Here is a 13,961-nt window from a genome sequence, read left to right as displayed (position 1 = left end):
AAGTGACATGTGACATGTTTGTAGTAGTGCATTCCCGGAGCAGATCAGGGTCCTGTTAACATTTCTGACTTAAACCCAGTGTGTTTATTGGATGGATCTTATTAGGGACTTGCAGTAGATCAAAGGGACACTTGAAATACCAGCTTTCCCGTGAGAAGGCTGGAATCGGAGGTATGAGCACAAACCTACTTTATCACTTTGCTGCGCTCATTAAACATGTTTGGCTGCTGCAGCCCCGCTGAGGACAAGAGCCATGGCTTACACCTGCGGGCCGTGTGGTTGAGGGTTGTTAAGCCAGGCATAATCACTGGCACTGGGCTCTCGTCCCCAAAGGTCAGTTCCTCATCGCTAAGCTGAATTAACATTCAGTGTTTCCCTCCGCTGGTTGTTCCCTTGCTGTTCCCTGCAGCCGCCTGTGATCTCGCTCTGTGTGACCCAGCAGTCACACAGTCCTTGGTCTCTCCCCGAGAGGGCTGCTTACACTCAGACTAGGAGGGCAAACGAACTTCTGTTTTTTGTTTGCGGAGGAGAGGAAGGAAAGGAAAGAGGTATTTGCAGGTTTTTCCAAAAGGAATTCTTTTGTTCTAAAGTGGCTTTTAGCCCTTGGCTTCCTGACTCCTCCATCTAAATCCGTGCTGAGGCAGGCACCGGGGCCCAGGGCACACCATTCTCTAGCAGGAGGGGCCCAGCCCCGAGAGGAGCGGGCAAGGGGCATTCATGCCCGTAGAGTAGGGTTGCCTTCCCCTTTGCTGGGGGTGGTCTTCAGGTCCCAAGGGTCTGCTCGCTGGGCAGAGATCGTAAACCAGGACCAAGGTGTTTGCTTCTTGGTGTCTTATACCTGGCTGGGAGCCTCGCTTCGTTCCACCTGAGGACCTTCCTTCTGGAAGTTCCTCCATCCCCGAATGGTTGTGGAATGGCTCTGGGTGATGTGTTCGTATCCTTCAAGGTCGCGAATTTGTGTTTGGAGAGTCATCGGGAGGTGACTGCAGGTGGCTTGCAGCTGGGAGCAGTGGGCCTGGAGGCCATCCGTCAGCGGGTGAGGCGGTCTTGCCATACAGCCAACCACATGGTGTGCACTGGGGAGGGCGGTCCTCCAGATGAGCAGGTCTGGGAAGTCAGGGGAGGCTAACTCCAGAAAGCAGAGCTAACAGGCTGCTGGTTTTTAATGCTTCAGTTCGATCACAGGGAATGAATTTATTAGGTGAGAGATCAGCGTGGGCCTTAAAACACTAGGGGACATGGAGAGTGTCACCATTGGTTCTTAGGGCTAAGAACAGCTGCCATCAGGGTCACATTGGGTTAGTCCATGGGAAGGTAATAAAGCCGGGCCTGGCTATGGCCTTCTCCCTCTCCTGTTGGAGGTTTAAAATGATATCTTCAGAGAGCACCATGTGAGATTTTAATCAGTTAATTGCCCTGGTGGAGTCTGTCCTGGAGGCATGACAGAGGCGTCTGGGAGACCCGTGTCCCTCAGTGATCCCTGGTATTTCTGGGCCGCCCTGTGACTGCCTGGTGATTACAGCCTGATGGGGCAGTGGGCAAGAGGGCAATTGGCTCCTACCCAGAGGGGCTGCTCCCCTCTTCTTCCTGCCCCCATCCTGTCCTGGAGGGAGGGGATCTGTGCCTGGTTGGGCTGGCCCCTCCCACCCCACCTCCAGACCTCCATCCCTGCCAGTCCAGCCCTCTAGGGTGCCCTCACTTTGCTTCTGAATCCTGCCCATCCTCAGAGGCTCCCCTCACTCCACTGGGCCTTGAAGCCCCTGCATGTTCCTCAAAGCTGACCCACTCAACTGAGTCCTTGCTCTTTTCTTCTGTTTGGTTTCCTGGTTGCCTCGGACATATTGTTTGAGCTTCCCCTGAGTTTGGAAGCACCTCTGGGGCAAAAACTGTGACCTGTCCTCTGTCCCCTCCTGTCCTCCTGCAGGGAGCCCACAGCTGGGCCCAGCACCCAAGTAGACCCTCCCATGGGTAGGTCATGGGGAGGGCGGAAGGGAGCACTTGGGGATGTTGGCATCCTACGATCCTCAAGAGTGAGCACACCCTTACCCTGTTTGGTTGTTGTTTTGACTTATTTGTTTTAATCTTTATAAACCTCCTACTTTAAAGGTGAAACTAATGGGAAAGTTGGATGATATCTCAAGGTCAGGTAACCGCTGATGGCAGAGCAGGAGCCAGAACGCACAGCAGCTGATGAGCTGAACAACCCTGGGGTGCTGGAACCCACAAGCTTCAGTAATAATAAAACAGCAGTACGCCCAGTGCCTGCTCTAAGCACTTCACCTGCATTTACTCACTGAAGCCCCTCAGCAACCCCAGGAGGTATAGGAACTACCATTGTTCGCACTTGACCGAGATGGGCCCGGAGGCACGGAGGGCATAAGTGAGTGACTGGATGTCACAGGGGCCAGGTAAATAGTAATGACAGGGCAAGTGTGGGCTGGACCCCTTGTGCTGTGCCAGCCCCTGCATTATTTCCACGTAAGAACCCCCGGGGCATATGGATACTGTCATTCCCATTTTATTGATACAAAACAGAGGCTCTGAGTAGTTATGTGACTTGCCTGGGATCACATGGCTAGAAGAAGGGAAGCTGGGATTTGAACTTGGGTTATCAAACGTGGACCCTGCTTTTCACCACCACTGAACCAGATGTGGTGCAGCTGGGTAAGGGTCCATTCATTATAAACCCTGTGCTGTGTGCAGGCTTTGGCCTCCCAGCCGAGGAGTGAGACTTTCCAGAGGTGTGGCTGCCTGACTCAGAGAATAGCCTGCTTTTTCACTCAATTATGTGTTTTCTGTAAAAATAGAACACTTCATTAAAACAGCACAGTGCAACCACCAGCTGGAATTACTAATTACTGTCCTTTAAAGAGATAATGCCCCCTTTTGTGCATTCGCCACACCTGCCGCCACCCCTTCCCCCAGTGTGGAGGGCTCCCCTGATGGCCAGGAGCCAGAGGGATCGGACAGAGCTACTCACGTCCCAGCAAATGGATGAATGTGCCGGTGGGGCCTAGAAGAATGGAGAGTTCCAAGGGGCGTCCGCAGCTGCACTTCCCTGGGGTGGTCTGACCCTGGGAATGCCCACAGCTCTCCAGTGAGTCTCCGTTGAGTAACATTAAGTCAGGTATTGAGGGTACAAAGATAAGAAAGACGTGGTCCCTGCCAGAGCGCCGGTCTGGCATGGAAGACTGGTAATGAGTGAGCCATCCGGGGTGGGGTTGGGGGCCCGGGCGGGGTGGGGGGGGGCGGTGACAGCTGACCTTTCTCAGGGGTGACTGTGCACCGGGACTGCCTTGATAAGTTCTGTTGCCCGTAGGCCCCCAAAAGCCCTCCTGGGTAGGGCCATTACTGTCCCTGCTTTACACAGCAGGTAGAGCTCAGAGAGGTGAAGGCACTTGATAGGGGCGGCAGAGCCTGATAGCGTCTGATGCCAGAGGCCATGTTTCTGCACAGTGTCCTCCGTTTGACAGGGAGTGACCCAGGGCCACAGGTGGCTCCCTCAGGTGCCAGGAGTTACTGTGTTCAAGTGTTTATTTTGCATGCTGAGTAGTTTCATAGGGAGCTGCTCTCAGGAAAATGAAAGGAAAAATGTGGACCCACTGTACCTGCCGCCCACACCGCCCAGGCCCTTCCCTGCAGCCAGTTCCTCCTGCCACCAAGAGTGGGGGGCAGGGGTGAGCAGCCAGGGAGGGAACCCGGCAGAATGATGGAGGCTCCTGGAAAGGGGGAAGCGGACAATATGATCTCTGACCCCAAAGCAGTGCTAGCTTAGCCAGAGCCATTGTCTCAAAAATATCTCCTATTCACAAAACAATTCTTTTTAAAAAGAGATTTTGGAAAGGCTTATGCTCCCCAGTTGCTCTGAGGAGGCTCCCCCTAAGATACTTCCTCTTCGCAGCAGTGGAAAGAGAGCATTTGTCTTTGCCTCGAATGGACCGGCTCTGAGTCTCAATCCTTTTGACATAATTAGCAGGCCCATCCTGATCCTGCCCCAGGAGTGAGGCCAGGCAGGGCCCAGGGAGGGTGGGGAAGAAGAGGAGGCAGATGCCAGGCCTACCGAGCATTCCCCCGGGGAACCTCCATCATCCACCCTGGCCAGAGCGATGGGGAAGATTGGCAAAGCTGGTGACCTGTGGTGACATCCAGAGACACTGACTTCACTGGAGTCTGTCTTCCCCCACGTGAGGGGGCTGGCCCAGACACAGACAGACTCTACAGGGCTGGACTGGGAAGATGGTTCCAGGGGTGGCAGGTCCCCGCCTTGACCAGAGTGCAGTGGTAGACGAAGTAGCTAAGGGAGCGTAGGCCGAGGTGCCCGCCAGCTGTCGGGGCTTTGGTGGCATTCTCAGGGAGGGCATGAGCTCTCAGAAAGTGGGCTTGTAGCTGCACTTGACCTCCCCGCTGGACCAGGGCACACAAGCTGCGTCCATTGGATGGGGCTGTGGAGAGTGCCGGGACCCAGGACTCCCCCTGCCCCAGCCCCGCTGCAGCAGCCGCCTTGCCCTGGGTGGGACAGTGCCTGGCGTGTTTACACTGACCCTCGCTCTTTGCCCTTCTCCGGAGAGAACACGCACTTTCACATCTGCCTTCAGATGCAATGGCGTGGCGGGGGCGTGCAGCCTTAAAAGACCTCAGTGTTTATTCCACATGGACTTCTACAGCTCAAAAATCAGGAACGTGCTTGCAAGAGGGTCACAGCTGAGGCTACTGTGAGTCTGTCCACCCTCCATCCTCTTCCTTTCTCCTACGGGCCTGGGGTCCCAGGAGCCACGAGGAGGACCACCTGCCTTGCCAAACAGGCCATGAGCTTGGGGGCTCTCTGCGAGCTTTCAGAGGCACCTGGCCTGGAAGCTGCTTGCCCGAGTCTGCCAGGTCTGCAGGTTCGGAGCAGCAGTCCCTTCCCTGAGCCTGAATGCAGCTGCGGGTTCTCAGCTGTGGGCTCCCTGAGCAGACGGGGAGGAGGCCTTGCTCCTGCTTCACAGGTCTGGAACCTGTGACCTGCCCAGCTGTGCAGCCCTGGAGCTGGGACTTTGGCTCGGGTTTCTCACTCCTGGGCCAGTGTCTGTCCACTCTGAGCGAGTCGCAGTGCAGGGCCTGAGGACAGCCACGTGGCCGTTCCTGGCCCGGACTGGCTGTTGTCAGGGTGCGAGCAGGCTGCTAGGTGCCAGTATCCCAGGCCTTCCTGTCTCAGATTCTTCCTTGTGGTTCTATTGGCTCTACCTGGGGGACTGTCCTCTGGGATGAAGACCCCCCACCCCCGCCCCAGTCACAGGGAGCCAGGCATCTTCACGGCGTGTCCAGAACTCCCTGTTCCTCCCCAGGCCCTGGACAGCTTTGCTTCTGGACAGCTTAAAATGGACTCGGCCAGCACGCTGCTGGCTGGCTGCATGAGCCAACTCACTGCAGTTAGGAAGCAGCATGTGATCAGATCCCTCTCCTGCCTTCCTAGCCAGGACCCAGCACCGGGAAGTGGGGTCTGAAATCTACTCTGACTTAACAGGATTGTGAGGCCTAGACTGTGGCCGGATGGTTGTAGCAACACACGATTTCACAGAACCAGGCAGACACCATGTGCTCAGTGCTGGGTCAGGCAGTGGGGGAGCTAGGAGGACACTGGTGTGGAGGGAAGCAGGGCCCTGTCCTTCAGGTGGGGGACAAAATAAATGGTGGTTTTACCATCTGTAGGCAAGGTTGGGCACATACTTGTCTGAACTTAAAAAATGTTTGAGATATATATATATAATGTGATTAAGTGCTAACTGCAGACTATCCAGAACATTCAGAGAAGGTCAGGGGTGGTCATACTGGACTTCTCAGAGGAAGAGGACTTGGAGCCACTAGATTAAAATAGTGGGCTTTTTAAAATCCTCGGAATCCTTTCTTCAAATGACAGTTTAGGTCAGCCTTGGGCAAACTACGGCCCGCGGGCCGGATCCGGCTGTTCTATCCGGTTCTCTTGCTCTCCCCTCCGCTCCTTTACTTTGAATTTATATTAGTTCACACAAACACTCCATCCAAGCTTTTGTTCCGGCCCTCCGGTCCAGTTTAAGAACCCATTGTGGCCCTCGAGTCAAAAAGTTTGCCCACCCCTGGTTTAGGTTCATTCAGTATATAGAACATGTGTACCAGGGGCTGGGCTGGTTGAAGGGGCTGGGCAGCCGGGCTTGCCCCTGGTATCCCCCCACTGCTAGCAGCCTCCCCATGGCCCACCCAGGAAGCACGGTGCTCTCATGAAGCTGTGGCCCATTGTGTGGGGCCAAGAGTGTCTCCCACCAGCCTGGATGGCCCACCAGAGCTCTGCCAGCCTTCTCAGGCTGCTGTTTGAAGAATTGATCCCCCCACACTGGCAGATGGGATGGAGGGGTAGTCCTGAGCTCTGGCAGGCCTGGGGGCCTGAAGGTCTTAGTCAGGAGAGCAGCATTGTTGCTCCTTCAGAGAGGGCAAAATTGTTTGCTGATCGCTGTTGCAAGAAGGTGAGAAGGTGGGTTAGAGGCACGCCAGCAAGTGCGCAGATGAGCACATCCCGACATAGTGTGTATAGACGCCTTGGGGACACAGTCAGAGGGTAACATCTGGCTAGGACTTGGCCAGATGTTGGAGGGGAAAGGGTGAGTCCCAGCAGCCTGTCCTGCAGTTCAGGGAGCTGCTGATGTGCATCTGAGCAGGCACGGGCCCCTCAGGCCATGCGGAGGGGTGACAGGGTGAAAGGTGGCACACACAGGCATTTGTACTGACGTCATAGATACTCGGGACAGGCTTGCTGTTGAGGAAGGTCTCACTGGCAGTGCTGCATGGCGACACCAAGGAAACCTCAGGAGCTAATCTGGAGCCTCCCAGGATCTCGGAGGGAAAGGTCTGAGCAGCCCAGAAAGGATGTGCTTGGGTTGAGAAATTCTGCTCTGGGTCACTCATGCTGATGGAATGTCAGCAGCCTATGTTGGTAGCAGTCACTGTCACGCCAGCTCATTTCTGTTCCAAGCACTTGATTGGCCAGGTCTGCCACGGCCCCATCCTGGCTCTCAGGGATGCAGGGAGCAGGAGGGGCAGGCAGCCTAGCAGAGAGGAGATGCTGAAGAGGAGGCCGGCATGTTGGGGGAGACTGGGTGTTAGGGGAATGCTGCAGGGCTGGTCTACCCAGAAGCTGTCTGTGAACCAACCCATCCCAGACCTGCCCTGGGGACTCTGCTGCCTCAGGGGAGGGGCAGCCTTGGCATGGACTTGAGCCTGGATGTTTCCTCCTCCTCCAGGGCGGGCTTTCACTCCTCACCCACACCTGCAGCTCCAGCCACTGCCCCCGCCTTGCTTCTCCTCTTTCCCCTCTTTCCCATCTCACCCTCCTTTTTATCAAATACCAGCAAGAACGCTTCTCTGTTTTTTTCTGGCACTGAGTCTGATCCAAAAATCCAGCATCTGAGTCTCTGGGCAAGTTGGCATTTGTAGCACTACTGTTGCCTTGAAGGCAGAAACTGTCTCCCACATCATGTTCCCTAAAGCACAGGCTCCCAGCACCTGTGGAGTGTTGGCCCCTTGGAGATCTGGGAAAGGGGAGCAGGGGTGGGAGGGCCAGTTCTCCCAGCAGCTGCCCACTGGGGTGCTGAGACCACACTCGGCTCAGGCCTGTGTAGGCCACACTGTGGGGTCATGAGAGCCTGAGGTTTAAAGTCCTTCATGGGGAATGGATGGAAATGGAGAGGAGAGGCCTTGTGGAGGTAGGGGGTGGTACCCTATGCGCAAAATACAAAAGGCACATGTCATGTTTGAGGAAACGTGAGAAGGAAATATACTTGCCCAGGCCCCAAAACCCCTCCTCTAAAAAGAGGACTGGGGCACATTCCACACTCTTCATTCTCTACCAACAAGTCACAATCTGATTAAAACAAGGTATGGGGAGAGAGGATCAAAGTGAGGCCATCAAAGTCCTTTGTGAGTCTGGAGGCACAGGTCTCAGTGCTTGGGGTGGGGGGGTGGGGGGAGCCCCTGAGTGAGGGCGGTCAGAGGGGTAAGTTCCCAGATGCACACCTGGCCTCCCTGTGCGGGGCCAGCCCCTGCTGCACCCCTAGGTCCCAGGGATGCTCCCTCCCTAGATGCAGGACTGGGCTTCCATGAGGACCTGTGTGCCCACCTCAGATGGACTGGCAGAACCACCCAGCAGCAGTCAAGTTCAGGGCCCAGCAGCCATGCTGGGAATAAAAGGGTCTCATTGTTTACCACCCGGTGAGAAGTAGGAGGCTCGGTCTTATTTGGGCCTCCGTGGCTCAGCCAGTCTGCTGGTGTGCATCCGTGTTGCGGACAGTACCCGTGATAAGAGTACAGTATCTCCATACCCACTGGTAAATAGCCACTTAAACCTCCTAAGTGTCCCCAGCTCTCCCAACAACTGAAAGTCTAACCCCTGGCACTGCAGGGTGTCCAGACCCCACCCAGTCCTGGTGGGCCAGTCTTCTGAAGGTCTCTGCTGTGTCCTGGGCAGAGGGAGGTAGCCCTCTGCCCCTCCTGTAGAACCAGTTCTTTCCCTCTTCCAAGCTCCTCCGAGGGTCACATCCCCATACCATTCTTATATCAGAGGACTTCCGGTTTTCAGGTTGAAAGAGATTCTGTGTTAGCTCTCTCCCTTTGCACTGTAATTGTGTTCCTAAATGGTGACTGAACAGGACCTTATGTAGCTTTAATCCTATTGACTATATAAGGGGACCAGGCTATTTTAGGAAATTCAATGAAGAATTCTCTGATAAAATCAAACATGGGTATCTTCCTGTATCCTGGATCAGGAAACAAAGTCTGTAATTCAATTGAGGAGATGCTAATTGAGCAGCTGGCAAGGTAGAAAGCAGGATTCTGCCCTTTAGTGATCTTTCTACCTGGCTGAGCCTCTTTCTTTGACTCGGAGTTGCTTTCTGAGTCTGCCTCTTACACAAGGCCCCATTGTGGGCCTGTGCCACTTGTCAGATAAAGATAGCCACGTGGTCAATGAGGATGTGCAAACAAAACAAGACTGGTAAGCACACTTGACCCTGTTTCGGAGGGTGGGGCAAGGTAGGCTATGATCAGGGGACAAGAGGATGAGCAGTGTGGATGCTGACAAATGCAGAAGAGCGCTTTGTGCATTGGCACAGAGTATGGAGAAACTGAGGCACGGAGAGAGCGAGTGATCCAGGGGTGTAGCCGAGGCCACCATGTTTATGGTCATTCTGCCTGCTGTGGGCTGGGGGCTGCTCTGGTAGAGCTGAGCCTCCTTAGGGTCTCACCCTGGGAAGGAAGGGAGCCCCCCGGGACGGATGCTGACTGCCGCTCTCTGTCCCCCCCACAGCCTGCTGTTCACCAAGGTGAAGCTGGAGCAGGTACTGAAAGGCCCAGAGGAAGCCCTCGTGACCTGCAGACAAATGCTGCGACTGTGGCAGGCCCTGTACAACTTCTCCCAGCTGGGGTGAGTGGCTGTCATTGTCCCTAGGGTTTGCCAGAGTTGACAGGCAGTGGTTGCCAGGGCAACCACCCACTGCAGAGTGGCCACATGCCAGGTGGATGGGGGCTGATGAGAATGTTTGAATGAGAGTGTGGGACTTGCTGCTCCTGGGGCCTTTCACATCCCTGGTCTAATTTTAACCTTGTGACAATCCTCTGTGAAGTACATAAAGAACCTATTTAGGAGACTGACGTTTAGAGGGGTAGGAAGAAAGAGAAATCATTATTGAGCATCTGGGCTGGGTCCTCGGCTTACTGCTCCATCTTCCACATCAGCTGTTTATAGCTTAGACATTATCGGATTTTATTCTCATCCCAGAGGGGAAACAGATTCAGGGACCTGAGCCACTTGCGTGGTAGATGGTAGTGCCGCGGCTTGAACCCGAGTCTCCCAAGTCACAGCCAATGGATCCTGGTTCCATTTGAAAGCCAGAAGAAGAGGAAGCAGAATTCTGAAAGAGCCCACTCCCCCACACTTACCCACTATCTCTACATGTCCTGTCTCCACAGCCTGGGCTCTGGGTTTTTCCTGGCCCAGAGCAGGGTACTCTTGTCCAAGCTGAACCTGCAGAAAGTCTTTGTTCAAACCCACTGGGATGTTGGGGTTCAACTGTGGGCCCTCAGTGGAAAAGTGCGTCATGAGGGGCAGTGCACTGCCTCTTCCTGGTCCTCTGGACCCCACCCCTTCCCCTTCTCTGGGACTGCTGGCTCTGTCATCTCCCAGGGCCTCAGGGAAACCCAACCCTAGTGGATGGGTTTGCATCTTCACGGGGACTCTGGGAGTCCAGAGGCTTACACAGTCCCGAGAGGCAGGTCTCTAGCGGTGGAATTTACAGAGGAGTCCTAGGGTAATCCCATGGAGTAAAACCCTTGGGCAGGGTGGAGTCAGCCTTCTCCTTACAGCCTTTGGGCCTGGAAAATTCCAGAGCAGAGCAGGACCAATGGATGGAAGCTGCCAGAAGCAGGCTCTGCAGAGGGTGAGGGACTTTCCAGAAAAGAAATGGGGAGCTACCTGGATGATGTGAGGTGAGGGCCAAACTCTAGTGTTCAGATGCACCTCACTCTGCAACCTACTGCAGCGCTCTGGCCGCTTGGCAGGTGCACAACCTGACTCCTACTGCCCCTGGAGCTGGCAGGGACGGCCTCTTAGCTGATGGCTGGTTGTCTGCTCATTCAGGCCTCTCGGCACCACAGCCTTGTCTCCAGGCGTACAGGGCCCAGCCTGTGCTCCCCCCTGGGCTGAAGGACTATGAGATTGCGGGGTAGGTGGGGCTTGCCTTGGAGTTTTTTCAAGCCACCACTGACACTCATCTGCTCTCTGAGGGCCTGGTAGAGCTCCTCCTCAGGGCCCCCTTTCTGGGGAACTTCAGGGTGGGGCAGGGCTCAGCCAGGGCGCTACCTGGAGACAAATGGTTGGGACCAGAGGCCTGGATCCAATACCCTCCAGGCTTTCCCAAGAACAGGAAACATTCTTTCCCAACCTGAAGCCACAGCGCAGAAACTGGGGCTTGTGAAATCCAGTTGGGGCAATTAGGGATAAAGGCCAGAATCCACAGCCTGAGGGTCTGGCCTACCCTGTCCCACCTCCTGCTTTGCCCCCGCATGTCCACGCTGCCCCTCAGGCCCCACTCAGATGTCCCTCCTCAGGGTGCCTCATCCTTCCGCTTAGCCCTCTCCATCTGGGTCGTGCTGATTGCTCAACCTCCACTTTCTCTTCTCCCTATCTAGCCGCCAGATTCTTTAGGGCAGGAGCAAAGCTGTATATTGACCTAGAACAGTGGTCGGCAAACTCATTAGTCAACAGAGCCAAATACCAACAGTACAACGATTGAAATTCCTTTTGAGAGCCAAATTTTTTAAACTTAAACTTCTTCTAATGCCACTTCTTCAAAATAGACTCGCCCAGGCCGTGGTATTTTGTGGAAGAGCCACACTCAAGGGGCCAAAGAGCCGCATGTGGCTCGCGAGCCGCAGTTTGCCAACCACTGGCCTAGAACCAAGTGGCAAAAGGTCCCCGAGATGGGCTGTTTCTGGAGCCCTAGGAGAGGCCCCCTCAGGGCTGGGAGGGCAGGTGGGCGAGAAGCTGTATGGTGGATCTGCTCCACGCCAGCAGGTGCTGGGCGCCTGCCCATATTATCTCATATGCTTCTGACAACAGCCTTGTGAGATCGACATTCTCACACTCGTCTCAAGACAAGACCACTCATTGTGAGAACTCGCCTTGAAAGGTGGCTTCGCCGAGGTCACACAGCCAAGAAGCGGTGGGCCTGTGGTTTTAACCCAGTGTCTCTGGCACCACACTCGGTGCCTTCTGGGAAAGGGAAGAGCGTGGAGCGGACAGGAGCCAGCCCTGACGCACTGTGCTTTTGTGGGTGGTTTCCTCCAATGCCCGCAAAGATGGCTGTGCATCCACAGGCCCACGTTTCCTCTGCGTTAGGATGGCAAGGATACCCCAGGCTCTGGCATTCTTTGTGGGACCATCATCTTGGCACCCCTCGGAAGGGGAGAAGCATCCAGGCTGTGCCTGCCTTCTCTCTCACCCCTTCCACCCCAGTCCTCCTCTGAGCTTCCCCAGTCAGGGGTTCAAGGGTCACGGGCATCCCTGGCAGTGGGCAGGGATAGCTGAAGGGCACAGCAGGCTGTGCTGCCTTTCTGAGTGGGGGCTTCCCCCGCCTCCCACTCTGAGAAAAGAGGAATCCCCTAGCAGTGTGGGAGCTGCAGGGACCTGGGAAATCGGGGTAGAGGGGACTGGGTCACCAGGCTTGTTTATCTGCCATGCCAGGGGCCGCCTTTGGCTCTTCTGAGGCCACCCTGGCAGCCAAGGTAGGGTGCCCGAGGCAGAGTGGCATCTGGGCCTTCCTTCCTGGGGGGAGATGGGCTGGGGACACTTCTGGTGGCCTTTGAGAACCAGGCTTTCCTTGGAAGCCAGTCCTCAGTACCTGCTCTGGGCCTGGCCTTCAGCTAGACATTGTGAGAGCAACAAAATGTAGAAAGGCCTCCCCATGGCCTGGGGCGGGTGGCGGCTTCTGGCCAGAAAGGGCGAGTGTCTGACCCTCAGCATCTGTGGTGCGGGGAGCCATGCTGACGGAGAACAGGGACAGAAGGCCCGTGAGGGGCAGGGGAGCCACAGGAGGCTTTCTAGACAGAGGAGGGGACTGGGAGTGGGGGGCTGAGGTGGAGGGAGAAGTACAGCGAGAACATTGTTGATGGTCCCGGCTTGGGCTCTGTTCATGGGCCTGAACTCTGAGCCCCAAAGCCGGCCTCGCGAGAGGCGCCCTCGTCCTCCCTGCCAGCCCCCCACGTCACTGGGGCCTGGCCCTCTCTTGCCTTCCAGAGGCCTGGAAAAGGATGGCAGCCTCGGCGAGGGCGTCATGCTGAAGAAGCAGAGTGGCATGCACCTGACTCTGCCGGATGCCCACGACGCAGACTCCGGTAAGAAGGTGCCCGTGGGCAGCTGCCCACATGGGCCCACAGCTCCCCCTCCCAGCCGGAGCACCGACGGGAGAGTGGCCCCTTCCCGGCCTGCTTCTTGTGGCCGCTGCCCAAGGGCCTGTGCTAAGGAGCTGCCATCCAGGTCTTTCAGGGCCCATTGTGGCTCTAGGGCAGGATGGCTGCTAGGCCTGGGGTGGGAAGTGGACAGCTGAAGTGGGCAAGGGAGAGCCCCTATCTCCCGGCTGGAGGCGAAGGGAGAGGGAACACTGGGGAGAATGACAGCTGTGGAGCATAGAGGCTACAGCCTGAGGTCAAGGTCCGCCATCCTAGCGTCCTTAGTAGGAAGGAATGAGCTGGGCTTATATTTATAACTCTAAGCCCAAAGCTGACTTTTAACTGAGGACCTGAATAAAGCAGCATGCATTCCTCAAAGACACAAGAATTAGTCACAGGAATGAAAGTGTGGGGGAGTCATATTTAATGGCCTTGCTCATTTTTTCCACTTCTGTGGACATGAACCAAGTTGCGCCTTCATTGTAAAGTGACAGCGTTGGTTTCCAGTGCCAAGCCCAGCACCTGACTTGACAGGTGCACCGGAGGAGTGCGGTGCATGCGGAGCTGCTGGCTCCCAGGAGAGGACCGTGCAGGAGGGCAGAGCGCCCTTGCAATGGAAGAGGGAGGAGCCACAAACAAATTATTAGGATTCCTTGTGCATTGGTCTTACAAACTGAAATCGTCTGTGGTTTGCCCTGAGGTCTTCTGAGTTTATTGGAGCCTTTATTGCCTCTGAGAGAGAGAAAGTGCTTGCATTTCACCTGCATGTGAATTGTAAATGCCAGCAGCTCATATATCCTGACCAACTGGGATGTCCCCACCCCGGACCCAGAGCTGCCACAAGGAGGGCTTCTCCAGAGGGCACAGGGTCTGACCTGAGCTGCTACCCCAAGGTCCTTCACAGCGTAACCTCATTTTTGTGTAGGAAGCAATAATATGCTCTTGTGAAAACAGCAAAAATAGCAAAAGGAAGAAAAATCACCCGTAATCTTACCACCCAGTCCTTAATAAAG

The 13,961-nt window shown here is 55.5% G+C and overlaps 1 protein-coding gene across 3 annotated transcripts in view; it reads left to right on the top strand.

Annotated features, from left to right (window-relative positions):
* Positions 1-13,961, top strand: part of TTC7A (tetratricopeptide repeat domain 7A) — a 111,420-nt gene that overhangs the window by 76,031 nt on the left and 21,428 nt on the right. For 2 of the 3 annotated variants that reach the window (XM_080682981.1, XM_080682983.1), the window contains 2 exons: positions 9,311-9,427; positions 12,797-12,894. In XM_080682981.1, coding sequence (XP_080539107.1) covers positions 9,311-9,427; positions 12,797-12,894 — 215 coding nt within the window. The remainder of the gene's footprint in view (positions 1-9,310; positions 9,428-12,796; positions 12,895-13,961) is intronic. The other variant, XM_080682982.1, reaches the window with a different exon arrangement.

Source organism: Plecotus auritus (assembly GCF_963455305.1).
Source record: "Plecotus auritus genome assembly, chromosome: 8".
NCBI classification, from domain to species: domain Eukaryota; kingdom Metazoa; phylum Chordata; class Mammalia; order Chiroptera; family Vespertilionidae; genus Plecotus; species Plecotus auritus.
Note: the sequence above shows the minus strand (reverse complement) of the source record. Positions and strands in the feature narration are given on the sequence as shown.